At 37.1% G+C, this 27,962-nt stretch overlaps 1 protein-coding gene across 8 annotated transcripts in view; it reads right to left on the minus strand.

Annotated features, from left to right (window-relative positions):
- The window catches only part of Hnrnpc (heterogeneous nuclear ribonucleoprotein C), a 66,654-nt gene that overhangs the window by 25,026 nt on the left and 13,666 nt on the right, over nt 1–27,962 (minus strand). For 4 of the 8 annotated variants that reach the window (XM_087197151.1, XM_087197150.1, XM_087197152.1 and 1 more), the window contains 3 exons: nt 7,907–8,184; nt 5,184–5,259; nt 4,451–4,498 (listed from right to left, as the gene is read on the minus strand). In XM_087197151.1, coding sequence (XP_087053277.1) covers nt 4,451–4,498; nt 5,184–5,259; nt 7,907–8,147 — 365 coding nt within the window. In that variant the 5' untranslated portion in view covers nt 8,148–8,184. Of the gene's footprint in view, nt 1–4,450; nt 4,499–5,144; nt 5,260–7,906; nt 8,185–27,962 lie in introns of all 8 variants that reach the window. The other 4 variants (XM_087197148.1, XM_087197146.1, XM_087197149.1 and 1 more) reach the window with 1 other exon arrangement.

Here is a 27,962-nt window from a genome sequence, read left to right on the forward strand (position 1 = left end):
TTCCACAGAAACTACATGACTACACATCCTCACACATGGCTTGCCTTTACCCCAATTAGTGGCTTAAGACTGACCAGTGCCTTTGCTTGATGAGCAGCATTGGCTATCCTGTCTCCTCGGTTTGTCTCTTTAGTTCTGTCTTTTGGGGATTTTTCTCAGCCTTGTGCAGTAGCACTCAGCAGATCAGAACCTACTGCACAGGTCTCTGACAATATGTATAGGGGGCTGGCCTTGAACTCACACTGACCCTCCTGTCTCAGGCACCACTGGGATTATAAGAATGCACCACCATGCCTGGCTATGTTTCTTAACGTGAAGTTGAAACTTTTAAAATACATCAACGATTATTCCCTTTAATATGAATCAGTTTAAAACACTATTGTCAAGCATAAAATGAACCGTAAGTATACTAGAAATGTTAATTTTTAAGGGAAAAAGGTAGTGGGCTGTCCATGATACCCTTCATTTTAAAATTAGTGTCACTAAAATAATCAGGTAGTCATAATGTATGCCAGCATTAACAGCTAAAAAGTACATAAATGACTAATTTTCAGTGTCTAGAAAGAAATTGGAGATTTTGGTAATAAAAATGAATTCTCACGCTCAACAAAAAACTATTTATATTTAGATATATAAGGAATATCTTTTTTTTTTAAGTATTAGCAGCCCTATGAATCTGCATTATTAGTACAAGAACTAGAAAACCCAGACTACATTACTTAAGGGCTTTACCAGTTGGTCTGCTAATTGATAAGGTCTGGATTCTCAATCTTTCTTTACTCCACTCTGCAGAGCTACTATATCTACCATATAAAAATACATGCAAGTATTAAATACATGCAGTATAAAAATACATGCCTGGCAAGTGAGAGCCTGGAACCAAAAGAAAAGAACAGAACATTAAGATACAAAAACTGTGACTGATAATGAGGAAATAAGACTTATATAGAAATTATAAACGTATAGTCTAAAACATTCATGAGAATTTCATGGTCTGATTTAACTCTCATTATCCCAGGTTCTAGACTTTAAAAAAAAAATCTGTACTTTCTTTTAGCTGAGGATGTAGCTCAGCGGCACAGTGCCTACCAGGCAAGTGCAAGGCCCTTAGTTGGATTCCCAATACCAAAAAAAACCACCCGTACCTTAAGAAGATATCAATCAACTTTAAGGTTTTCAACTCTGTGTCAAGCCTACCCTCTGCTAAGCCCCAGATCTGCTATATTCCAAGCACTATTTTCAACTTCATACATATGTGTCTTAAAACATATTAAGTGAAATCCCCAAGTAAACTTGAAGTATTTCCGACGTGTCATCATCTCCTAAAATTCTTAAATAAGTTCATTTCCTCATCACCAATTATAATTTCAATTTCAATTGGTTCTTTTTGGTTCTTTAGTAGCTACTACCTAGGTACTCCCCTTTAGTCATCAGAAATCTTTTTCTGTTGCCTAAGGTTAGAACAGAAGACAAGGTATTAATATATGAAGTAATAAGTCAGGTAATATATGAAGTAATAAATCAGGTAATAACTAAGTACGTTTGAAAAACTGAGTAAGGCCAATGTTTAAATTTAAACAGCAATAGAAGAAAATTGAAAATATTTCTGCCAATCTCACCATACTGATATTTTTTTAATATCTTTTAAATAAATGATCTCTTTTCAAATCTCTCCTTTAGAATGTTTTTCTAACTTATTTACTGAAATATTTTATATACTACACAAGACTAAATAATTTTTGTTTTGTTTTTGATACTGGGGATCGAATTTGGGACCTTGTGCTTGCAAGGCAGGCAATGGAAGACTAAATAATTTTTAATGAGAACTGTTCTCATTAAGGAAAACACTAAACTGCTAAATATTTTGGTATACTTACAATTTAACACATGAGGTTTATAGAATCCATGCTACTCCATAAGTCATATCAGAAAATATCAGAATTCTTCTAAAAGGAGTCATGACACAGTACCATTTTCTCATGGTTTGTGCCAGTGGGTGAAAGGAAGTTATGTGCTAGGGGAAGTGGTTAAAAAAAACAACAACAACAAAAAACACCCCAGCTGTATCCCATAGCCTACCCAAGACTAGCTGTAAAAAAAAACCCCTCACAGGTATAGTTGATCATAATTCAATTTTTTACAGTACTGCAGGATGAACCCAGGCCCTGCACATGCTAGGCAAGTGCCCTCTCACTGAGCTACATCCTCAGCCTTGTTCATGAGGCTTTAACATGTGATTTAACGTGATTCAACATGTGATTCGAGTGTGCAGAAAAGGAAGCTGCTTCTGACCTACTGCCTTCAAGTCACTTAATAAATGACCAAATTTTTCAGTAGCAAAGAAATGCCAGATCTAATTACAAGGTCCCCAAAGTACAAAAATCACTAGTGTTTTCAAGCCATGACTGGGGTTTCATACCTGTATTCTCAGCACTCAGGAGTCTAAGGCAAGAAAATCATACAATTGAGGCCAACCTTGGCTACACAGGTTGGCCTCAGTTCACAGTTCAAGGCCAGTCTTAACTAGAAAGCCAGACCCTGTTTCATAAACCAAAAACACTAGGCTTCAAAATAAATACTGGAATACAACCTAACATTTTTGGTTATGCATTCAGGAGATTGAAAGAAAATCGTAACGTTGCATTCAAGATCCTTTATGTAGATTTTTGAATCTACTTTTCCAGCCTTGTTCTTCTGACCTTTTAATGTTTATCTCCCATCACTTACTGTAGCATTTTTCAAATACATTTGCTCATACTGTTTACTGAATTGACTCCTTTAGCCAAAGGCTTTAATATGATTGATGAACTCAGTTCAAATGTTTCTCTTTAAAACATTCTCTATTTAAGCAAACTATTACCCGTCCCATAAGAGGAAAAAGCGAGCCTGGTGTGGTGGCACAAACAGCATCCCAGCAATCGGGAGGCTGTGGCAGGAGGGTCATTATAAGTTTGAGGCAAGCCAGGGGTATATGATGAATTCAAGGTCACTCTAAACTATATAGCATGACCCTATATAAAGCAAAAAACCACAAACACTTGTGAAAACACACACAAAGCAGAGACTGATGTACCAAAACTGTTTGACACATTAATAACATAAACATAGTCATGTTTGAATGAACTGTGTTGGCACACACCTATAATCCTGAACAGGCAGGATTCCAACTTTGAGGTGAGACTGGGCAGTTACTTAGTGAGACCATGTCTCAAATATAAATGGCTGGGAAGGGCTGGAGATGTAGCTCAGTGGGTCTGCTGCCTGCCTTGCAAGCGTAAGGTCCCAAGTTCAATCCCCAGTACCAGAAACGAATGAATGAATGGGAACGTAGTTCAGTGTTAGAATGCTGGCTCTGGGTTCAATTATCTGTTGGGGGGGGGGGGGGGGGGGGCGGGGCAGCTAACAGACCTTCAACTATTGCATTGTATGCAATACTGTTATTCTAAGATGAAAAAAAGTAGTAGTCCTTCATATATATAAAAAGCAGAAGTATAGCTGGGTAAAGGCACACGCCTGTAATCCTAGCACTTGAGGCTGAGGCAGGAGGGTTCCTGCAAGTTCAAGGCCAGCCTTACACAGCAACAGTCTCAAAAAAGGCAGGTGTGTTCCATATAATGCATAATTTATAAAACACATCACACACACACACGTGCACACACACCTGCACACACACACAGTATCAAAGCATTAGCAATGTATTTCCTCATACCATATTTAAAAAGGGCTAAACCAAATAGAACTCCCTTTTATTAAAAATATTATCAATGTCAATACATTTTCAGCATATCACTCCACTAATTGCTACAACAGCTGTAAATCCATTATTGAAAGTTACTCATCATCTGCATCTATTCTATACATCTTTCAGTTTTACGTCTTCTGACTTCAATACTAATGCTGGTCTGAAGACCTAAGAAATTATAATTATTCTAATATTCTTGATTTTTAGAACGGAAAAGTCCACCAAACTACAATATAAATCTTAACACTATCTCCTAAAGCGGGCCGGGGATTTAGCTCAGTGGTTCTGGCGCCTGTTTTTGCAAGCCCAAAGTCCCAAGTTCGAGCGCCGATACCAAAAAAAAAAGAATTGTGTATCTCACTACCTCCTAAGGCAACTTTTACATTATATACTGCCCACTGCATTATTATCTTTTTATTCATTGGTTTGTTCAAAGGAGACATAATTTTTAAGATCAGGGATCACTTTTAAAATTTTACTGTGATCCCATCAATAATTTTTGTTTGAAATCCATTTTTTTAAAAGTCACTCTACCTAGTCTACGTGGCAATGAGGGTGAGGGGTGTTGTTTCATTTTGGAGAAAAGGGAACATCTCTTTTAAACTATGTTAGCTAATCATTACTTCAAAAGAGAAAGTTCACTATTACAAAATAAACAAATTTACTAGTTTTTACCAGAATAGACAAAAGGAAATACCTTCAACATACCTGTCATAATAATCACGTTGAAAGTCATAGTCCAAGTCAAAAGAGGAGCTGAAAAAGAAATATCAAAGATGATTAATTTGGAGATGCTGATGTCAATTCACAACAGTGAGGGGGGGGAACATGCCAAACAAACAACAGTATCAGTAAGATTTACATGGAATAAATCCAAATAATTCAAGTAAATAACATTCCAATCACCCCAGAGCACTAATTATAATACAATAGTCATTTAACTGAGGTGAAAGTTCACTAAATCCAACACATAACATATAGCAAAACCAAAAGACTGGAAAATCTAACAGTAAATTAAACTTATACCATTCTACTTCCCTTTCTTATCCCCAGCTTCTAAAAAGCTAAACATCTTTTAAAGGATTTAAATTTATGCTATAAATACCAAATTACTTTTTATTAACAAAAATCTCAGGGATCTTTAATCCTATTTTAGGAAATGGGCAAAAAAAGGTACATTAACACAATTTAAAAAGCATTACTAGGGCCGGGGATTTAGCTCAGTGGCACTGCACCTGCCTTGCAAGCGCAAGGTCCTGAGTTCGATCCCCAGTACCCCCAAAAAGCATTACTTTTTCGCAGATAATACACATTACATTAAACCCTCCCCACATCCAGAAAACAGATAGAGAAGATGCCCACTGATGGACACAATGCAGTTATAAATAATAAAGTTCCGGACCTGAGTAGAGGGGACGGAGAAGGGTGTTCTGGTACTGACCCGTACATCTCCGCTGCAGATCGTTTCACACCTGCTTTTCCTCTGTTCACTTTTGGCTCTGCAGCCAGATTAATATCTGAAAAACAAAAGCAAACAAAAATAAAAAATTTAACTCTAGGGATTAAAAATTTGAACTACAGTGACATAAATCATGATTTATATTTCCACCTCATACAAAATGATCACAAAAATCCTACAAGGTTAGGTTTAACTTTTCATTTCTACGTGCTGTGCTATAAGAGAATCAGTCCCCAGACACGTCATAGAACTCTCCAACCTCAGAGCTCAGATTTAAGCAGCTCTCATCAAGCAGAGCAGTGAATATCTGCTCACTCATCACTACTCCTATCAGTGATTAACAATGACTACGGCACGGGCAGTGGTTCTATAGACTTTAAAACAACACAAACATATCACAATGTCTGAGTAATTTCAGATGTAAAGATACTCATTCCCTATCCTCAAGAGTTCACGGTCTTTTCCTTCTTTAAAAAGTTCACTTAGGAAAAACCAAGGAGCCCTAACTCAGCTCTCTAAAATTCAGTTCATCAAATCATCAACTGAGAAACAGGATTATACTGTTTGCTGATCAGCACTAGATGAGTATCTTTTGTAAGTTCTTTCTATTGTTGAATGTTATCTAAAATTTATTACAATTTTGCTTTCAGAAGTTTTGACTTTGGACCCATGCAAACTCCTATAAAACTAGACAATTTTTAAAAAACAATCTGTGATGTAAAAATAAAATGAAAACTCAAACTATATCACAGCTGAGTTCATAACTATCAAATTGTTTTTATGGTGTCCTAAACTACTATACTGGAGCCATCTAACCAACTCAGAAGGCTGAGGCAGGAGGATCACAAACTTGAGGTATGTCTGGGCAATTCAGGAAGCCCTTGTCTCACATGAAAATGGCTAGGAATGTGGTGATAGTGAGTGCTCCTGGGTTAAAGAACACAAGATACTATTCATTGTTAGGTATGACAATGGCATGGTTTGCCTTCTGTTAGAAGAATGCCTGCACGGCCAGACATCATGGTGTAAAGCCAATTATCCCAGCTACTAGAGCTTCAGGCAAAAAAAACTGGATGTGGAAGCTCATGGCTGTAATCCCAGCACTCAGAAGACTGAGGCAAGAGAATTCCTGGGAGTTCAAGGCCTACCTGGGCTACATAGTGCAAATTCAGAAGACTGAGAGTATCCAACTTCAAAACACTATGCACCGCTAGTAATCAATAAAATAAGCTAATTAGCTTTCCATTGCTGTAACTACATAATGAATTCAAGGCCTGCCTATCTCAAAAAAAGAAAGAAAAAAAGACCATATGTGCTATACAGAAGTTTTAAAAATAATTTTATAGACCTCAGTATGTAAAACTGTGTGGAATGTTGATACATTAAAAATGAGGTGAAGGAGGGAGGGAGGGGTAGAAGAGAGGGCAGGGGAAGGGGGAAAAAATAAGAACCAAGAGAGACTATTTAAAGGTGCAAATTTCCAATGATGAATGTCATTATATTGTATACCTAAAATGTACCAATAAAAGGATATACAGTTAAAAAAAAAAAAAAAATGAGGTGAAAGACCAGGGATTTGGTCAGTGGTTCCAGGGCCTGCCTCACAAGCACAAGGACCCAAGTTTAATCCCTGTTACCAAAAAAAAAAATTCCATCAACAGTTAAAAGTACATAATAAATCACATAACATGTTCATTTTAAGACCTTTTCTAACACTTGTTTTAGTTCATTTTAGCAAGAAAAGCATTTCAGATAAAAGTTTCATGCAGTGTGGGTTTTCCTGTATGATGAATGTAGGAGAAATGGGTAAGAAAAGTTCTTGGGTATTTTCAATTGCGACTGCTCTGTATCTTTTTTATGTTGGACTTGTACTAGAACATTTTTCTCAGATGCTTTCAATTATTCTGACAATCTTGAAGTACTATCCCTTCAGATAAGGATAGATACTAAGTACTCTAAGGTACTACTAGTCTTATTTTTTTCTTTTTTGTTTTTTGGTACCGGAGATCGAACTCAGGACCTTGTGCTTACGAGCAGGCAGTTGGAACCACTGAGCTAAATCCCTGGCATATTTTTCATTTTAACAAAGGAAATTTAAGACACACGTGGACACCAAACCCTAAGGCAGATCCAGGCAGTGTATGTAACTCAAGAAGCTCATGTGGCTACGCTATACTAACCAAGACATAGCCACATTGGTAATTATTTCTGCATTATGAAATATCATCACACATCCTATTTTACCCAAGGTTGTGGAGCCTCTACCTCACAATGGCATGATAAAGGGTATCCACACAGCAGGGAATGTAGCCAAGTGATGGAATGCTTGTTCAGCATGCTCAAGTTCCTGGGTTCAATACCCAGTACTGAGGGAAAAAAAATACATCCTTTACTCATTATGCTTATAAGCCTAAAACTTTTCATGTTAAAATTGTAATCACAGTTATCTCAGAATATCTCAGACTGTTGACTTTAAGGAGAGGGAGTAAGCCTGGCAGTAATGGTGCATGCCTACAATCCTACTTGGGGGGCTGAGGCAGGAGGATCCCTGCAAGTTTGGGGCCAGCCTGAACTACATACTGAGAGACTCTGTCTCAAAAAAAGGAAAAAATAAAGGGGGATGGGGGTGGGGGTGGAGAAACATGAACAGAAAAACTCAGCATTAATTATATCAATAAAAAAAATTCTTTCAACCTAGACCTTACCTAAAACCTGGCCAGCAATCATTCTGCCATCCTCTCCTGCTACAGCAGCCCGGGCGTTTCTCTCGTTAACATACTGGACAAAGGCAAAGCCCTTATGAACAGAGCAACCCACAATTTTGCCATACTTCGAGAAGATCGCCTCCACATCGGATTTCTTTACCACAAGAGTGTTGAGATTTCCAATGAACACACGGGAGTTCATGGAGCGAGGATCTGTCTTGTTGGTAACATTGCTAGCCATCGCGTTCGATGATAAGGTTGCTGACAAAGACAAAAACCTGGGGTAGAAAAAAACATTCAGGTAAATAGATGCTAAAAAAATAATATTCCTTAATATAACTGTATTTTCATTTTGAATTAATGTGACTACCCAGTCAACTTAAAAAGGAATATTATAACAGCAAGTATATTACTATTGAGATTAGTGCTCTTAACATATCCTTTAAAAACTTCAACTTCCTCTACACTCAATTCTACTCCAGAAGCACTAAATTATCATTCCTCAAGAGACCTCTTCTTCCAGACTACTGGCAATGACTCCTACTGGACATTTTTAATTCCAAATGGATTAATTCCTTTCTGTAATACAAATGAAGCAAATGAAAATCCCCTAAGATCTTTACTACCAATTTCAGCTATTTTTCACTTTCCCTGTTAAGAATTCCTTGCCCTTAATAATTCCACCTTTATACTGCTTTTATTAAAATAAGTCTCACTCATTGGCCACCAATTAGACATAACTTCAAATTTTACTACACAACATACTTAAGCAAGATCAATGTGAATAATTTATATTTACTCTTCAAATATAGTTGACTGTTGTTTCCCTCATGTTCCTGGAAATCAAACCCAGGGACTCACACTGAGCTGAATCCCCAGTCCCTTAACCTTCTTACACAAAGTCAACAAAGTAAAAGAATCAATTTACAACCTGGAAATACTTATTTCCAGGTACTTCAATTGATTTATCATGTTACACATACATGCATATCAATACCATCTTTTTACAGACTGCAATGACTAAACTTATTTTTATTTGATAAACTACAATATACCATAGTAATTACAGGATGGTGATGATGATAAAACTAGTGAGAACAGACACAGATAAAAGATGACAAAAGAATACTTTTCCTCAGACTATTTAAAACCAAAATTGAACTTTATAAATATATTATGGCGTCTCAATCCTAATTACATGGAGATGCATGATAAGAGCACCTAAGTTCCTTTTGTTGGTTTTTGAGACAGGGTCTTACTATATAGTTCAGATTGGCCTTGAACTCACTATGCTGCCGAGGTTGGCCTTAAACTTGCAGTGAGCCTTGGGCCTCAGCCTCCCAAGTACTAGGTTAGGTATAAAATGTTTTAGTTCACATTCTTTTTACCTTTTATCAAACTCAACTACTCCTTCCCTCTTTAACCCTCAATGTTGAACAGGGTTCTAAAGAGTGACATTCTTAAGATTTATTTCCCTTTATCTCTTTGAAAGATACTAAAGAATGTCTAGTCAAAAAAGATGCCTGTGCCAGGTACTGCTTAGCCTTCCAATCTGGTGAATTATGACAAAGTAGTTTTTACAGATGATATATACATGTCTTATGTATACATGTTTCATCAAACACTGAACATCTGCAATCAGCAAGTACTGGGACCACTACACAGAAACAGTGACATGGTCACCAAAGTTTAAGTAGGATTGTTTTAAAATTTTATTAAAGACAGTATAGATTTCAAATATCAAATGATCTTAGGTCACAATTTATTGACTTCTGATAGAAGTAGCTTACCAGTGAAATCTCTGTAAGGTGACAGAGACATTCAATAATTTACATCAGTGGTGGCAAACCTATGGCACATGTATTATTGTTTTTTAAGATGAAAGATGTTAATGTAGAGTTGTTTTTTCACAATTAAAACCTCAGTATTCAGGTTTAATTGTAGTGTTGGCACTTCATTATAAATAAATAGGTTTTGGGTTACAGTTTGACAATAGGTTTCTAAAAGGTTCACCATCACTTGTCTAAAATCTAGTATTTTTGTAAGAATGCAGGACTGGCACACCACAGTTTTGTAATGATAACTGAAACTCCACAGAAACTAAAATGCCAAAAGCAAAACCCCAAAGACAACATTTACAACTAAAGGAGGTGACAAGATTATCACCACCAAAAGTCCAAACTGCACACTGATAATGGCATGCCGAAGGCCAACATACATGGTCTCACTGACAAAAGCCATCTGGACCCTAAATGATCTTTTTTTTGAGACAGGTTCTCACTAGGTAACCTAGGTTGGCCTCAAGACAAGAGATCCTCTTGCCTCAGCCTCCTGTGGGCCAGAATTAAAGGCGCGTGCCATCACACCTGGCTGATCGTGAAATAGAAGAATCCCAAAATAATCAGCTAGTATTAACTATGGCAGAAAGCAAAGAGGAACAATTTTTTTAAAACAGTTAAATACTAAGACTATTCCAATAATAAAATAAGTGAGTATAAGCAACTTCAATAAAAAGTTATAAAGATACTAGAGCAGCTTGGTCCCTATACAATCTCACACTAACAAAGGAGCCCCATGTTGCCCCATCCAATCCCCCACCCCAATTAAACAACTAAATTGATTTTTACAGTAATTATTTCCCTGTGAAATAGTTCTCAGTCACCTAAACATATTATCTCAAAAACAATATAATCTTTCCCAAGAAAAGAAGTATGTTGTGTCCTCTAAGTTCGTTTTATGTATGTTCCAGTTCCATTTTTTAACTTACAAATTTATCTGTGGAAGAATCCAGGGCAGTGCCTGGTATGATGGTACCCTCTTGTTATTCCAGCACTGGGGAGGGCTGAGTCAGGAGCATCACATCAAGTTCCAGGACAGCCTAGGCTGGTAGTGAGTTTGAGTCAGCCTGAACTGCAGTCAAGACTCTGTCTTTAAGCACATACACCAAAAAGTACTACTACCCAGGGCATCTGACTTGTAGGTTCAGTAGAATAACAAAAACCAAACCTTAAAAAAAAAAAATCAGACTCAGCCATGTGGTTGGTGGCAAATGCCTATCATCCTAGATTACTCCTGAGGCTAAGGTAGGACCCCAAATTCAAGATACAGTACAGTCTCTCTCCACAAAGTCAACTACTGTAGCCTTAAATACATCAATCCAGATAAAGTGGCACACTTTTACAGTAGCAGCTATGTGGGAGGCTGAAGTAGGTGGACCATTTAAGCCCAAACGTTCAAGTCCAGTCCAGCCCGGCCAATATAACAAGACTAACCCAGTATCAAAAAATTCACTATCAGATTTCAAGTGTAAGAACCAGCAACAGAAGGAACAGACTAATGTTAACTTCTTGCTTTATACAGATCTGTTATAATCAGGTTCATTCCACATGAACTTTTTGTAACATATTTTAAAACCATTATACAAATCTGAGCAACTATCACATTTTAAAAATTGTAAATCATTAAATCACATATGAGTTATGACAAAAGGCGTAAGCAGTCTATGCAGAGGACCTGGGCTGATGGCATATGCCTACAAACCCACCACTGGAGAGGCTGATGCAGGATTTCCAGGTGAAAGCAAGCCTGGTATACAGGGAGTTAAAGGCTAGCCTAACTACAAAAACCCTGCGAGGGAAGGAAGTGTGGAAAGGTGGGAAGGAGGGAGGGAGGGGGGAAGAAAAGCATTGTGTGGAGGTACACATCTGTTAATCCCAAACCCAGGAGGCTGAGGCAGGATTGTTCAAGGCTAGCCTGAACTACATATATAGCAAGACCCTGTCTCAAAAGACCAAAAACAGAAGCATACTTAAAACCAGCTACAAAAACAAAAACAAAAAAAAAATTATGTACGTAAGAATGACAAAAATGCCACAAGATTTACTTTTTTTCCCCATTTAGGGCCATCACATTTAGGTTAAGTCCCCAGAACTGAGACAGGATTTAGCTAAGTCACTAAATTGCACAGACTGGCCTCAAACATTCAATCCTCTTGCCACAGCCTCTAGCAACTATGAGTCCAGCCACAGCACTGTATGAGGCTGTTTGTACTTCACTTCCATTAAAAAGCACTTTCAGGGGTGTGTTAGCACACATCTATAAATCTCTATACTTCATGTCTACTAGTTTCAGACTAGTTTTTCTCTCCCTTGATTTGTCTCAACTGTTAGTGATGTTAATCCATATAAATTAAGTTTTAAACAATCTCTTCTAGTACCTCGATCAACAATAACCTCCAGCTCATAGATCTATAGTTTAAATACTCTAGCTTCTTCCATGTTTCAGAAATAAAGTTCTGAAAGATCCTAAATTTTCTGGAAGACCTTAAAAGAATAGTCTGGCTGCACTCTTTAAAAATACTCAGAAAAGGCCAGGTTTGGTGCCACTTGCACATAAATCCAGTACTCTGGGAGGCTCAGGCAGAATTAAAAGTGGGATCACAGGCTAAGTGGGGGTGGGGTTGTGGTTAGTGCACGTGTGTATTTTACTAAGTTATACTTAAGATCTATGTGCTCAGAAGTACAGGATTTTAAATCCTAGAATCAAGTTTATTTCCTAAAATTGGTTTCCACAAATACAACCAGTAGGGAAAAGATAACTAAAATGCTTTATTTCTACAAAAGAATTCCGCTACAGTATAAATGACAGAATGAGAAAGACAATCCAAGTATTTTCCTAAAGACTTGGTAGCACTCCAATTTATGGTCCTGGTATACACACTGGTACATGTATTTTTTCATTCTAGGTTCCTATCCCATTATTAAAAGATCACCAAGGTGGTATTATCTAGTGAATAAAAGTCAAAATCATTAATTTTCATAGTCTTTTTAAAGCCAAAAATCATGTCTATGTTTGATAAACTTTATTCTGAAGCAATAAAACAAGATTTTAGTAGGGGTGTGAAGGACAAGAAATGCTGAAGACTCCGACAGACATTTGTGCTATTCATACCTTCATTTTCCCAGTAAGCCCCAGAAAATTAATAAAATTCATGTTTAGCAAGCCTATCAATTTTATTTCCAACTGTTATGCCTCATCTGAGAACAAATCTTAGATTCTCAATCTAGCTAAAAATACAGGATATGTTTGTAACAAGTCAATTTCTCTAAAGGTCACATTAAGTCTCAAGTAAACTTCTGGGAAGAAGTATAGCAGTTTGCACTTTCTGATGATTATGAAAGTTTCACATGGGCCAAAAACAATTTAAAATCAGAGTCAGTCCTTCAACTCCTGTACTTTTTTGTCTGATCACAGGAGAACACAAAAGGTTGGGGGAATAGGTATTTCAGATTTTCAGCCTATTTAGGCAGATAGCTTCAAAACAAGCACAAAACACAACAGGGTTCAAGGAGTCCTTTTACCTCATCACCTACTCAAATAAGTTTATCAAGTATATACTTGTCTGTGGGGTAGAGATAAAAAATGGCATATACATGGCTTATGAGATGCCAAACTATACTAGAGGACAAAGAAAATAACTATAAGAAATTCAGAACCATGCTTTAGAATTTCCTTTACTATCTTCTTTTGGGGATTTTGGTGTTTTTTTTTTTTTTTTTTTGAAACAGTGTTTCACTGAGTTTGGGCTGGCCTCGAACTTGTGGCAATTCTCCTAACTCACCTTCCTAAGTGCTGATCCTTTATCATCTCTTAAAACCTAAACTATCCTGTATATTCAATTCCAATTAGATGAAACTCCATATGCATAATGTTGTATGTAAATATTTCCCTTCTTCGTAGAATTTAAAATGGCACTAGAGCGCAACAATGGGTTGACGATTTTTAAAAGGATAATCATCTTGGCTCAAATTTCACAAATATAATAGTTTCTCAGTACTCTCCCACATACTATAAATGAAGTAACTCTTGCCTACATACACCATCATCCCCACGTATAAGCTGTTTTAGAACACTTCCTACACTGCCTCTATAGCTCCACTGCTTCTGCAGGTCTCTTTCCCATGCAACTTTCTTATTATTCTCCTCTGGCCACCTTATCTGTACTCCTAGATATCTCTATAGCTTTCATCACCTACCTTCCTCTGGTCTCTTGGCAAGAGATCAACAACTGCTTACATATTTGAAACACACACACACACAAAACCCAGGGTGTTTTAATTTGCTCCATTCATAGGGCTCATTTATCAAAAGTATAAACACCATCTCAAGGTAGATCTCTAGCAACTGGAGTGCATGGGAGTTGCTTCTAAGGCACTTTCAGGCCACGTAAAACTAATTTTTTTTTATAGATAAATTATGCTAAGTGCTGTCTAAGAATCAAGGAGAAAAGGGGTAATTTGATAATGGTGATACGAGGTAGCCATCTTAAAATGTTGGAGCTATGTGTGGTGACACGTTTGAAATCCCAGAAGGTGGGAAGCCAAGCGAGGTGGATTGCTGCGTTCAAGTCCAGCCTGGTCTACAAAGTGAGACTATCTCCAAAAAAAAGCAAACAAACACACACCTCCCCCAAAAGTTGGGACCCACATCACTCGCATCCATAATGTGTAGAAAAAAAATTGATATGCTGACAAAAACCCAAATAATGGAATCACAAATGAGTAAAAAAAAAAGGGCAGCATAAGATTTACAAACAAATGGATCATGAATACTGAAAAACTTAACACAAATTAGTATTTAAAACTAAGACTCTTAAAGCTAAATTTTTAACCAGTTAGACTGGTGAAGATTATACCAGTTTGAGAAAACTGCCTAGTTATGCTAAAAGCTTCTTGAGTGAAGAAGCATGGCTTATGTCAAATCATACTAGAGAACAAAGCAATTACCTTTGCAATACTCAACTGAATCTGTACATGAGAAAATAATTTCAAGCTTATAAAATATTATTAACCATAGTCTAAAGGGGGGCTTTTCTAGATTAAGTAAACACCATGTGAACCTTAACTGGATACAAAAATGGAGAAAAGACATTTCTGTGACTACAGAATTAAAGAATTAGAGAATTTTAATATGGAATGTGATAATTTATTGTTTTAATAGTTCAGTTATACAAGTTATCTCTATCCTTATACAATAGCCATGATGAGGTTCCCTAAGTAAGCCCACACCTTCAAAATCCTTCAGGAGGAATAACTGTTCAAAGAACGAATAGCAATTTACACACTTTTCAAAACAATGACAGAAAGTTGAAAAAGGGATGGTGTATCCTACTATGTACAATCTGTTCAAATGCTTTTTAAAATCTATTATAATAGAGAAATGATAGGTACCATTTAGCAAGATCTCAGATCAACACACGTTAGCAAGATCTCAGAGAACAACAAAATTATACTTGTCATACTTGTTAATTTAAGAATGATCATCAATGAGGTAAAAGCAAAAACTGGCCCTTCCAGCTAAGGAAACTAGTCCACATTACATGCTGCTACATTCACCAAAAAAATTATTTCTTTTTCTGTGGATGCTGGGAAATGAACCCAGGGCCTCGCATATGCTGAGCACACTTTCTAACACTGAGCTGTGACTCCTGACAATTCTTAAGAAGTAGGGCCAGGGATTTAGCTCAAGTGGTTCCACCGCCTGCCTCGAAAGCGGAAGGACCCGAGTTCAATCCCCGAAACCAAAAAAATACATAAATAATAGAAGTAAGCAATAGGAAGTAGGTTAATATATTTGTATTAAGATACTAAGCTTGGCATGCTGGCTCACATCTAATTAAAACTACTTGAGAGGCTAAGGCAAGAAAACTGCAAATCTGAGGAAAGTACGGACAACTTCGTGAGACTCTTTCTCAAAATTTAAAAATATATTGGCCAAGGATTTAGCTCAGCAGCTCCACTCCTGCTTCACAAGCACAAGGTCCTGAGTTCAATCCCCAATACTGGGGGGGAAGAAAAAAAACTTTAAAATATACAAAGGACTGAGAACACAGCTCACTGTCAAGGCTCTAGGTTCAATACCCAGTAGAGGGAGGGAGTGAAACTAAACTTTGTAATTCCCTGTGACAAAAACATTCAAGTTATAAAACAAACAAATGTTTTAGAGTGCTTAAATAGAAAATATTTAAGATGCAGGGGCTCTCTAAAACTACAGAAGGAGCCAGTTTTGGTGGTGCAGGCCTGTAATCCCAATACTCCTTTGGCTGAGACAGGAAAAGAATGCCTTGAGTTGGAGGCCAGCCAGGTCTACACAGTAAGTTCAAGGCCAGCCTCAAGTACATAGTGAGACCCTGTTTCAAAAAAAATGAATAAAGTCCCCCAATCACTAGATGTGATGGGGCACACCTGGAATCCTAACAGTCAGGATGCTGAGGGATGAGGATTTTGAGTTCAAAACAGGCCTGGACTACATAACTAAGAACGAACATAGCCCAAGAACAAAAACAAATTCCCTCTTTTCCTCACTATAAGATACTCCTCGTTTAACAACCTGTTTAACTACTTTCAGACTTATTACCCACCGTTTGGGTTTACAACCCTAGATTTTGAGAGGTATAGTTCTGTACATCTAGATCTTGTTTAGAGAGCCTCAATGTCTTTATTTTGTACAATCCAACTTACTTATACAGTACTATAATTTTTGCTGACTGCACTATATAACAGTACTGTAGTTTTTTATGTTTTGTTATACATTACAGTACTGCATGTAAGTTATGCAAATAAAACCAAAGTCATCAAGCTGGAGTTTCCTTTGGCCATTTCTTTGTTCTAAATATTGTAATGTACATTACATACAACTCCTCATTAGCTACCAATTCATTTAATAACCTAGTCACAGGACCAGAACTGAGCCATTAAACAAGGAATGTCAGGGGATTTAGCTCAGTGGTTCTGGCGCCTGCCTTGCAAACACAAGGTCCTGAGTTCGATCCCCAGTACCAAAAAAACCCCCAAAAAACCAACAAGGAATGTCTAATGATCAAGCCTTTGTACTGTCATAGCACAGAACTCACAATCTTAAGATATTCAATTCTAAAACTTAATTCAGCTCATCTAAATTTCTTCCTGTAGCTCTTCCTTTTAATGTCTACCCATCAATAAACGCAATTTTCTTGGACACAGAATTGCATTCAAACTATTCTCAATCCTGATCCTCTATACTAACTATACAACTGAACCTGTCACTATCCCTCAGAATACAGCAAGTCAAATTAGGCTTCTCTTGGAATGAGACAAACATAGTCTGGATGTTATCTAAGTGCTGTTGCTTCTGCTTACATAGGTACTGTCAACATAAGCAGAGCTCAACATTAAGTAAAACTTGATTTATACTCATTTATTAATACTAATTCTGACAATTTTTAAATTTTTTAATATTAAATACAGGGTTTTCACACCACATATATTACAGTATTCCTTGGGCCAGGGATTTAGCTCAGTGGTTCCGGCACCTGCCTCGCAAGCACAAGGTCCCAAGTTTGATCCCCGGTACCAAAAATAAATAAATAAAAAGGGTAACTGATAATGTAAAATATAAAAATAATCTCCATAAATTCAAGTCATATCCATCATGGTCAAAGACAAGGTACAGAAAACACTTCTAAAAAAAACACTGAACATGATATCCAAAAACATAGCAAGCATGGCTGCTGAGTTGCTAGTACGTCATTTAAAATTACTGGCACCAACAAAAATGGGCTAATACAAGCAGGTGATAGATATTGAAGGTCAATGATGACAAAAATTTCAGCATCAAAATAAAGGAAATATACATTAAACGAAATACCACACCTCATCTATGAAATAAACAACATTTTTGGCTTTCTGCTTGATCATCATTACTGATTTTTGACAGTCTTACTTTGTTTGGATTTTTTTTGGTCCTGGGAATCTAACTGGGGTCCTTGGGCTTGCGCAGCAGGTGGCAAAACCACTGAGCTAAATCCCCATCTAGTCTTACTTTGTAACCTCACTGGTCTTAAAACTATGTACACCTGGATGGTCTTGGACTAAGGACTCTCCCACCTCAAACTCTATGTGCTGGAATTATAGTTGTGAACCGTGCATGGCTTGTGGGTTGTTTTTAGTTTTTAAGATAGTCTTTCACTATGTTGCTAAGGGTAGTCTCAAACTTGTGATCCCAAGTAACCTCAGGTCAGGGATTTAGCTCAATGGTTCCACTGCTTGCCTTGCAAACGAAAGGTCCCAAGTTCAATCCCGGGTACCAAAAAAAAAGGAACCAAGTGACCTCAACATCTTGAGTACCCCAGATTACCACACCCTACTAATGAAATTTTAAATTATTGTATGCACTATAATATAAGTACTATATATATATATATAAAAAAATAGTTCTTTTCATACAATTCCAATACATGAACCACTGCTGCATTTGCAGAATGCTGAGCTGGGCACATTAGTACATGTCTATAACCCAACTATGAGAGGCTAAAGCAGAACTGTAGACTTGAGGCCAGTGAGGCAACCCAGTGAGACTCGTTATCACAAAATAATATCATAAAACACAAGCCCAGCAATCTGGCGCATACCTACAATCCTGGCACTCTAGAGGCAGAGGCAGGAGGATTGCTGCCAGGTTCGAGGCCAGCCTGGGCTACATAGTGAGTTCAATGCCAGGCTACAAAGTGAGAACCTGTCTCAAAAAAAAAAAAAACAACACAGTAAGACCTTGGGGTGTAGCTCAGTGGTACGGCATTTGCCTAGCATGCATGAGGCCCTGGGTTTAATCCAACAGCTTCAAGGAAAAAAACTGCAGTTTTGGTTCAGTAATTTCACTTTTGAAATTCATGTGAAGTAAACAAGGATGAGGATATATTAATAGTGATAATTTTAGAAAACAAGTACCTGACAATGAGTGCTAAATGAATTTTTTTCCCTTCTTTTTCGGTACAGGGATCGAACTTAGGACCTTGAGCTTGCAATGCAGGCACCACTGAGCTAAATTCCTAGCCCCTAAGTGAATTATCAATTCAATGAAATTATTTTTAAATGATACCATACTAACATACAGGTTTTCAAGATGTTAAGTTGCATATGCAATACACAACACCATTTATACGCTAGCATATGAAAGTTCTCAATATGGAGTGGAATTGTGAAGTATTTGGATATTTCCTAAAACAAATGCACATCTGTACAACATGAAAATGTTGGCTGGATCTTGTACTAATTCAAGGTCTTTCATTTATTCGAAGATCCAACTGACAGATGTTTCTTTCTGTATTACCAACCTTCATAGTTAACTGTGCCATAATTGTTTACAGCAGTCCTAAAGTAGTGAATCAAAATCCAGCATTTTTTTTAGTCCATCATATATGCTCAACAAGAGCAAGCTTTGTCTTGCACAGTAAAATTGTATCCTGGGCCGGGGATTTAGCTCAGGGGCACTGTGCCTGCCTCGCAAGTGCAAAGGTCTTGAGTTCGATCCCCAGTACAAAAAAAAAACTACCTAACAAATACCCATTTACTCTGACATTTTAAGTCAACTGAAAACCAGGAATTCCTGATCTACATGTACCAAAAAGCAATTAATAAATATGTAAAAAGATTCAGAATGAAGTCTATAAATCTGGACTGGAAGTAAAACATGAAGACCACATGCAATACACAAAAGTTAAAACATACAGAAAGTTCCAATGTATCTAAAAACCTGGGCCAGGGATTAGCTTAGCTTAGTAGTTATCGCCGCCTGCCTTGCAAGTGCAAGGTCCTGAGTTTGATCTCTGCTACAAAAAATAATAATAATAATATCTCAAAACCTAATCTAACTGAAAACCTGCCGGTGATGGTGAACATTTTGGAGATGAAATGCCAAACTGTAACCCAAAATCCATTTATTTATCACAAAGTACCGGTACTACAATTAAATCTGAATACTGAGATTCTGGAAAAAATAACACCTTTTATCTTAAAAGAAAAACTGTAGCACACATGCCATAGGCTTACCACCACTGACCTAAGAGCAACAAAATGATTAGTGAATCCCCTTACTCAGGAAAGAATATCTTTATATTTATGAGATATTTAAGAACTTAAGGTTCCTTTGTCTTAAACCAGAAATTTGTCTAAAGGTTTAGACAAACGAAAGAAAGTCAAAAGCAAACAAGCAATCTAAGCAGAAGGTATAGAATTTATTTCACTGTGGATTTTTTTGATGCTGGATAAAATGGTTATATAACTTTGAATTCCAGATTCACTTTGATGGGCATTATTATTATTTTTATAATATTGGAGAAACTATGGCCCCAAGATTTAAGCTTATATTTTGAAGAGCAAGGGAAAACACTACTTAATTCATAAGACTTGTTTCCTTACTTTAGAAACTTCAGTTATTAAATAACTATAAGTTGAGCATTATTTCTAACAAAGTAGTTTAATTTTTAAGTCTCACAGTCCTTAATGTAATTTTATCAAAACCCTTAGGAGCACATTTAAAAAAAATCATTTTTCACATTTTAGAAAAGACTTAAAAAAAAAAAAAGAAAAAAAAATACCAGACTTTTTGTACTGTAACACCTCAGCAGAATCTGGGGAAGCACACAGCCATCAAATGTAGTATTTCTGCATTAATAATATGAAGTCACCACATATAACAGAGACTATCAATAAATTAAGGTCAGGTTTTCTTGCCCAATGAGTCTGGCAAAAACCAGAAACTGTCAACAGATTTCTATATTTAGAATTACAGATAAAAGACTTAGCCCAGAACAAAAAAATACAGAAGCTATGAATTTTTTTGAGACAAGGTCTCACTATGTAGAGTTCAGGCTACCCACAAACTCAAAATCCATCTCCCTCAGCCTACACAGTGGTGGGATTACAGGCATGCTCCGCCATGCCCAGTCAGCCCTGAATAATGTTTAGACAAGAAATCTAAATTTAGGACTGGGGATTTAGCTCAGTGGTGCCACCACCTGTCTCACAAGCACAAGGTCCCGAGTTCAATCTCTGATACCAAAAAAAAAAGAGAGAGAAATCTAAATTTATGGTACTGCCACTCTACATTATTTAAATCCAAATAATACATGTATCTAAATTTGTTACTTGTGAAATACAACTGTAAATTTAAAGACTACTTTTTCCCAACATTGCTTTGTGGCCAAGCTCAATTTGCCTTTGATTGGATTAGGCCTAAAATAGGGATAGCAACTTTTCAATTGCTGAATTTATACGAAATATCACAGGGAGATTCTGATCTTAATTCCCCTCAAAGATTAACTCCAGAGGCACAAAAGAAGTCACAATTAATAGAACAAAGCATATATAACTGGCAGGTTTTTCTTATCAACTCTTTAACTATCCAGTTCATTTGTGCTTAACAGCCCCCATTCACCTACAGGTTCAAGGGGGTCTCTCCCATGGAATGGTGGTTTTTGTCTAACCAGTTAGTGAAATCTCTACAATTATATCTAGAGCAACTGCAAAAATAGTTCTTGGGATGTAATCAAACAATTATTTGGTGCTGATCCTCATTTCATCATTATCCCAACTGATAAGGCTCAAATGCAGACGCTGCTACAAACTGCTTTGTATTGCCAAGTAGCCTTTGCAGATTTCATTGGATAGGTAATTATCATCCTATTAATCCTCTGTTTCAGTTTTTTGCACAACATGAATTTATTCTCCCCAAGGTTACTCAATTTCAACCATTGCAAGCAAGGTGGCTAAACCTATTTCACCAAGGGATCCTCTCAGGGCCAAGCAGCAATCTGGAGCTCTTCCTTTAGCTATGTGTTGCCCACACCCAGTCTTTATGCTCAGAGGTCAGAGTTGCTAGCCATTTTATTTGTGATTGAAAACTTCCCTTCCCAACCTCTTAATATTTTAAGTGATTCCTCTTATGCAGTTTGGTTGACTCAAAGACTGGAAGGAGCTATGGTCTGCTCTACCTTAGAACCCAGATTAAACTTGTTTTTAAGATTACAAAAGGCCATATGTCAAAAAATTGTTCCTGCCTTAGTAACCTGGGGGAGAGATTTTGCCTGTGTGCTGACAGATAAGGATGAAACCTTGTGGCTGCCCTCCTGGATCATTCAATCATGGGTCACGCTGGTGGAACCACCAACATCTCAGAGACCAGGGATAGCACCCCCGCTGAGAGTGATGAGCCAGCTGCACCTGAGTGATGCACCCACCTCACCTTCAACAACCAACAAATTCACAGTGAGGTCCAGGACTGAGATGATGCCCCCAGGGTAAATACAGATTGATGGTAAAGAAAAGAAAAAAAAGGGGGGGGGTAACAAAAATGTTCTTTACAGCGGGGATTTAGCTCAGTGTTGCTGCCGCCACCTGCCTCACAAGTGCAAGGTCCTGAGTTCAATCCCCAATACCAAAAAAAAGTTCTTTACCTTTACAGGTACAAAAACACTTTCATTCCTTCTGATTCTAAAGAGATGTTCATTGACCTACAAAAAGGTCTGATCAGTCTTATGTGGAATTATAAACCTAAAAATCATAAAAGGGATATTATAATTCAATTTGGCCAAATGTAATATATATATATACACACACACATTTTTTTTGGTACTGGGGATCAAACTCCTTGCACTTGCGAGCCAGGCACTGGAACAACTGAGCTAAATCCCCGACCCTGGTCAAATACATTTGAGTGCACTGTAGTTATAAATTGTCTTACATGTTTGTTGTCTGTCCGTTTGTACAGCTGAGTTCAAATTTTTTCTTTTCCTTTTCACCTTTTGAAAATTTTTTTTTCTTAAAAGATACTCACCTATTATTAAATTGGCTTACAGATTTATGTTATTAAAGTCATGCCCTTCTTCCCTCAGGTTGCTGATCAAAGTGCCATCAAGATTTATTTTGAAAAAAAAAGATTTATTTTACATGCGCAAGCACAAGAACCCGAGTTTGATTCCCGGTACCAAAAGAAAAAAAAAGATTTTACAAAAGTAATGTGCATTGTTGCCTACTTGCAATAAACAAATTGAAATAAGCAGTTATAAAAATAAATATACATATATATATTTATTTTGTTGTTGTTGGTCAAAGTAAATAGAGACCGTGGGTATTCCCTTTGGTGAATAAAGCAGCAGAAACCCAGAAAATTATTCTGATCTTAATTCACTAAAGGGACCCACTAGTAAATTTCATAATCTTATGGAAGACACACCGCAACAAATATTGTCTCAATGTTATTATAAATCGATTAATTAGTTAAGTTCTGAATGTTTTTGTGATATGTCTACATAGGTCATCTTCAAAAGATTAATTTCTGTGGCATAAACATAAGTGTTATTAGAAAGATGCTTTTGGTACCAAACTACATTGAAGAACATTAAAGTTTTACATAATTGTGATACTTATTACTGCTCCCTTTCTGTTGTACAAAATGAATTCATGCCCTCTAATTGTATGAGTCTTCCAACATACTGTTTATGGTAATAACCTTTTGATTCAGATATTTGCCTTTCTCTTACACTCTGGCCACCTATGATAATAGGCACACTTGTAGGCTGATAATTTTCCTTAGATGACAGCCTATAAAAAGATAGTTACTTAGGGATTCAACCACAAGAACAACCATGATTGGCAAATATAAGTCTTTTAACTATATTTTATTCCAAAACGCTTAATATCCAGGTAAAATTATAATAGTTGAGTTCACTACTCCTCTTACAACACTAATGTCATTGATCTTCTCTTCTGGATGTTTAACAACCAAAGTTTAGAGACAGAACTAAAAAGGTATCTGGGCTAAGAAAGCCAATATTTTGGCCCTGGCCCTCCCAGGTCAACAACAAAAAGATCCAGGGCAGGGCCAGGGATTTATTTAGCTCAGTGGTTCCGGCGCCTGCCTTGCAAGCACAAGGTCGCAAGTTCAATCCCCAGTACCAAAAAAAAGATCCAGGATATGAAGGAACCTTCTCCAAGATCCTGCATCTCTGGTGAATCACCCAACCTGAGCAGGGAAGTTGCTGAACACCAAAACAGTAAAGATACAACAAAGTGTGGCAAAGGAATGTCACCTGGAGGAAAAAAATCCCCCATGCTTTCACAGAAAGCAACATGGTCAAGTAATGCCATGACATATCCTGATGGTTGACACTGACAGAGGAGCTAAGAGGCTCTGTGCATGGTTCCAAGACAGTGCCTGAGGAGATTCAATGGACCTTGTTAGATAGCAAGAGGTTAATTTTATTTAATATAGGTCTCAATGTAACTTGGTCTTTAACACCCAGTAGAAAAGTATAACTGAAGATAATATTTGAGTTCAGTAAGTTTTAAGTTTTTAGTCAAAATTGTTTTAAAAAATTATCAGATTTTTAATCCTTTTACAGCCAAAATTAAGAAATGATGCTTATTACAGACAGCTAAGCCAATCAAACACTGCAGATTCTCACAATATACATAGGAATAAGACATTGTTGGGTATGCTCACTTTTCCTAAAAACACCCTTACATAAAACAAAAAGGAAGATATGTTGGGAGCAATTCTACATCATTTTGAGGAAAAATCATTCGATTAAGCCTAGTTCTCCTGCCTATAGGCCAGTTATGCGATTTCGAGACAAAACTCCATTTTAGCCTCCCATCACAACTAAGACTTCAACGTCCCATGATGCGGTGATGATCCGGGACAAGATTACAACAGCTGAAGACATCCTGGGAGGAACAAAATCTTCATCTACTCAGTTCCTCATTGTTCTTGGATTTCCACAGCCCTCTAGTCATCTGTTACACTTTATCTGATGTACCAAACTCTTACATCATTTGTTAATTTGTTTCTTTCCATGTACTGAATAAAAGGGTGTGGGGTAAGCTTGCTGCTCAGAGAAGCACTGATCATCAGGCCCAAAGCTCAGCTTCTTCTCAAAGTCTCATTTTTTTCTACCTTTCCTGTATAAGTTAATTCACCTTGTGCTACCGTGGCTCGAAGGAGACTAGGACTTACTGCAGAGCTTTTAATAACATCCCCTTTCCCTCTGTTCCCTACAAAAACATAGTGGAATCTCCACTTTGCTTATCCTCAATTTGACTCAATCACAACTAAGGGTACCTACTAAGAACTTGTCTCAAAAAAACATTTTAGCTAAGTGCATGCCTTAAATTCCATTTACTCTAAAGGCTTCAGTGTGAAATTGAATTCAACATCACCTCCAAAAAAGGGTACAGTAATAATTACTCTAAACATTTCTCTTGTAACAACTCTCAAATTCCACAAAGAATTATGTGTTAGCAAAAATAAATTGGGGAATCCCTTTCCTGAAAGTAGTGATTCAGGAATTTTAAGGGTATTTAACGGTAATGCTGAGGGTTATTTTAATAGCTGAGCATGATGCCACACACCTGTAATCCCAGCTCTTGGGAGGCTGAGGCAGGAGGATCATGGTGAGTTCAAGGCTAGCCTGGACTACATAACAAGACTGCCTCAAAAAAATAAAAATAGTGTCATACTTTGATACTTGACAACTTTGAAATTCAAACACGGTACTAAATGCATTCTGACAAAAAAATTTAGTACCAGTACTAGAACCTTTAGGTGTCAATTGTCTTAAGACCCACTTGGGCCGGGGATTTAGCTCAGTGGTTTCGCCGCCTGCTGCGCAAGCACAAGGACCCGAGTTCGATCCCCAGTACTAACAACAACAACAAAGACTCACTACCTCTTCCAGCCAAAACAATGTTTCTTTACTGAGTACTCATCGTGCCTCCAGGAACCAATTAATTACAACTACCAAGGTAACACTGTACTGAGTATCTACAGAAAAAATTTTGTATTAAGGACTTGCTTCCAAATACCATGAGGGATCCCAGCACCAGGAGAAAAAAAAATACGAGGGTTTGAGTGTAGGTATGGATAAAACAAGCATGGCTGAAGATTTTTAAAGTTGGCCAAGTGCCAAGTATGGTGACCCACATCTGTACTCCCAGCTACTTGGGAAACTGAGGAGGATGAATAGTCCAAGCCCAAACTGGTAACAGAGACCTACCCTTTAAAAAAAAAAAAAAAAGCTGGGCAAATACAGGGAGATTTATTATACTACTCTTATATACGTATGAAAATCTCCCTGCTAACACCAAATATATATGTGCATGTGTATGTCTGCAAGTACAAATTATACAGAAAGTCAACTTAATAGCTATTTCATTAGAAAAATTTCTACCTCATCAAACATTTTTACAATTTAAAAACAGCAGAGGTGATGCGTATGATAAGACAGACTAACCTTAAGATAAAGCAAGAGACCAAAGGTAACTGATAAAAATCAGAAAAAAAGTATTAACAAGGCATGGTGGCATAAGCCTATAATACCAGCATCAGAAGCTGGCAGCAGGATTTTTAGGTCTAGGCTGTTGTATACCAAGTTCAAGGTCAGCCTGAATTGCCCAGCAATAATCTCCTTCAAAAAAAAAAAAAAAAAACCCTAGATATTCAGTATCAATGGCCAATTAACACTAAGTAAACTTTACCACCTCTTAACAAATAGTTTAAAAAATGTGCATTCCCTTGAACAATTATACTACCTTAATTCTAAAACAAAGATACTGACAAATTTAAAAGATTGTCTCAAATTTTATGCAAAAGGAGGTGGCAGCCTGTTAAGAGACCAGCAATAAACTAAAATACAGTTAATAGTGTATATATATTTGCAATCTAATGTTTAAAAAAATTTTTTTTGCAGTTCTGAGACTTGAACCCAAGGCCTCTCATATCCATTTCATAAACCTTTCACCACTGAGCTACATCCCCATACCAACTATTTTAGATCTGTATCTACTAACATAAAATGTTTGGGTTAAATAATATATCTTGTTACTCTAAATATTTATGCTATATGACATGCTTTTTGAAAACTGAATACATGTATGCAAAAAGGAAAAAAGCCTGGAAAAACACATAGCAACTGGGGCCGGGGTTTAGCTCAGTGGTTCCACTGCCTGCCTCGAAAGTGCAAGGTCCCAAGTTCGATCCCCAATACAAAAAAAAAAAAACCAACACATAGCAACTTAACTATAATGTCAACTGTTTGGCTCATTTACATTCTCTAAAATGTTCTGTACGTACAATGTGGAGAAGGATAATGAAGTTGGGGTATCTTTTATTAAAAATCCAAATTAAGCTGGGCATTGTGGCACATGCCTATAAGCCCAGCACTTGAAAGGCTGAAGCAGGAGGACCGCCAGGAGTTCAAGGCCAGCCTGGGAAACTTAGTTAAGATTCTATCTAAAAAAAAAAAAAAAAGGCTATTGTGGCTTTCCTTACATAGCCCACCATGCTTCCTTCAGATTGTACTTAGCTAAAGATGCTATACTTAAAGGATTAATAAGAATGACACTACATGATGAATGGTTTCATCACCTTCAGAACACATAATTTTAGAGGATCCCTAGCCCAGCCTGAACTACAAAGTGAGTTTAGGGCCATCCTGGATTACATAGTGAGACCCTGTCTCCAAAAAAACCACAAAACAATAAAAACCAAAAAGACCCACGTAATTTTACTAAGATAGCCTGGGGAAAATTTATGATTAAAATGTACTCCTAGCCAGACATGGTAGAAGACACTCCTATAATAACAGCACTAAGAAAGCTGAGGCAAGAGGACTGCCACAAATTCAAGGCCAGCCTAGGCTAACACTATAGAGTGAGTTCAAGGCCAGCCTGTACTACACATTGAGAATCTGTCTCAAAAAAGAAAAAAGTACTCAACAAAAGCACTATTCAGGACTGGCTAGAAAAGCCTAACTGGTTCAATTAATTCCCAAAAATGTCCACCAGCTTTGAAATCAACTCAGAAGACAATAGTGAATGTAAATAGCAACAGGAAGAATATTTTGATCAAATTAGAACCAAATTAGATAAAAGGAAAAAAATCCAGATTCTTTAATCTGCTATTGCTCTCAAAAATTGTTAATTAGAAGCAAAATAATACTATGTTGTTGATTATAATACTGAAATAGTCTTAGCACATAAAACAAAGGTCTCTCGCTGGGGCTTTAGCTCAGTGGCTCCACACCTGCCTTGCAAGCCCAAGGTCCTGAGTTCGATCCCCTGTACTAAAACAAAACAAAGGTCTCTCAGGATCTCTCTTAAACCCAATTTCTCAGCTAAGAGGTTATCAATGTTAACTGGACATACATCTCTAGGCAACTAAGCCTTCACATAGAAAATAAATT

This window comes from Heterocephalus glaber, unplaced genomic scaffold (assembly GCF_053883595.1).
Source record: "Heterocephalus glaber isolate CG9 unplaced genomic scaffold, H.glaber_assembly_v1.0 deba00001662, whole genome shotgun sequence".
NCBI classification, from domain to species: Eukaryota; Metazoa; Chordata; class Mammalia; order Rodentia; family Bathyergidae; genus Heterocephalus; species Heterocephalus glaber.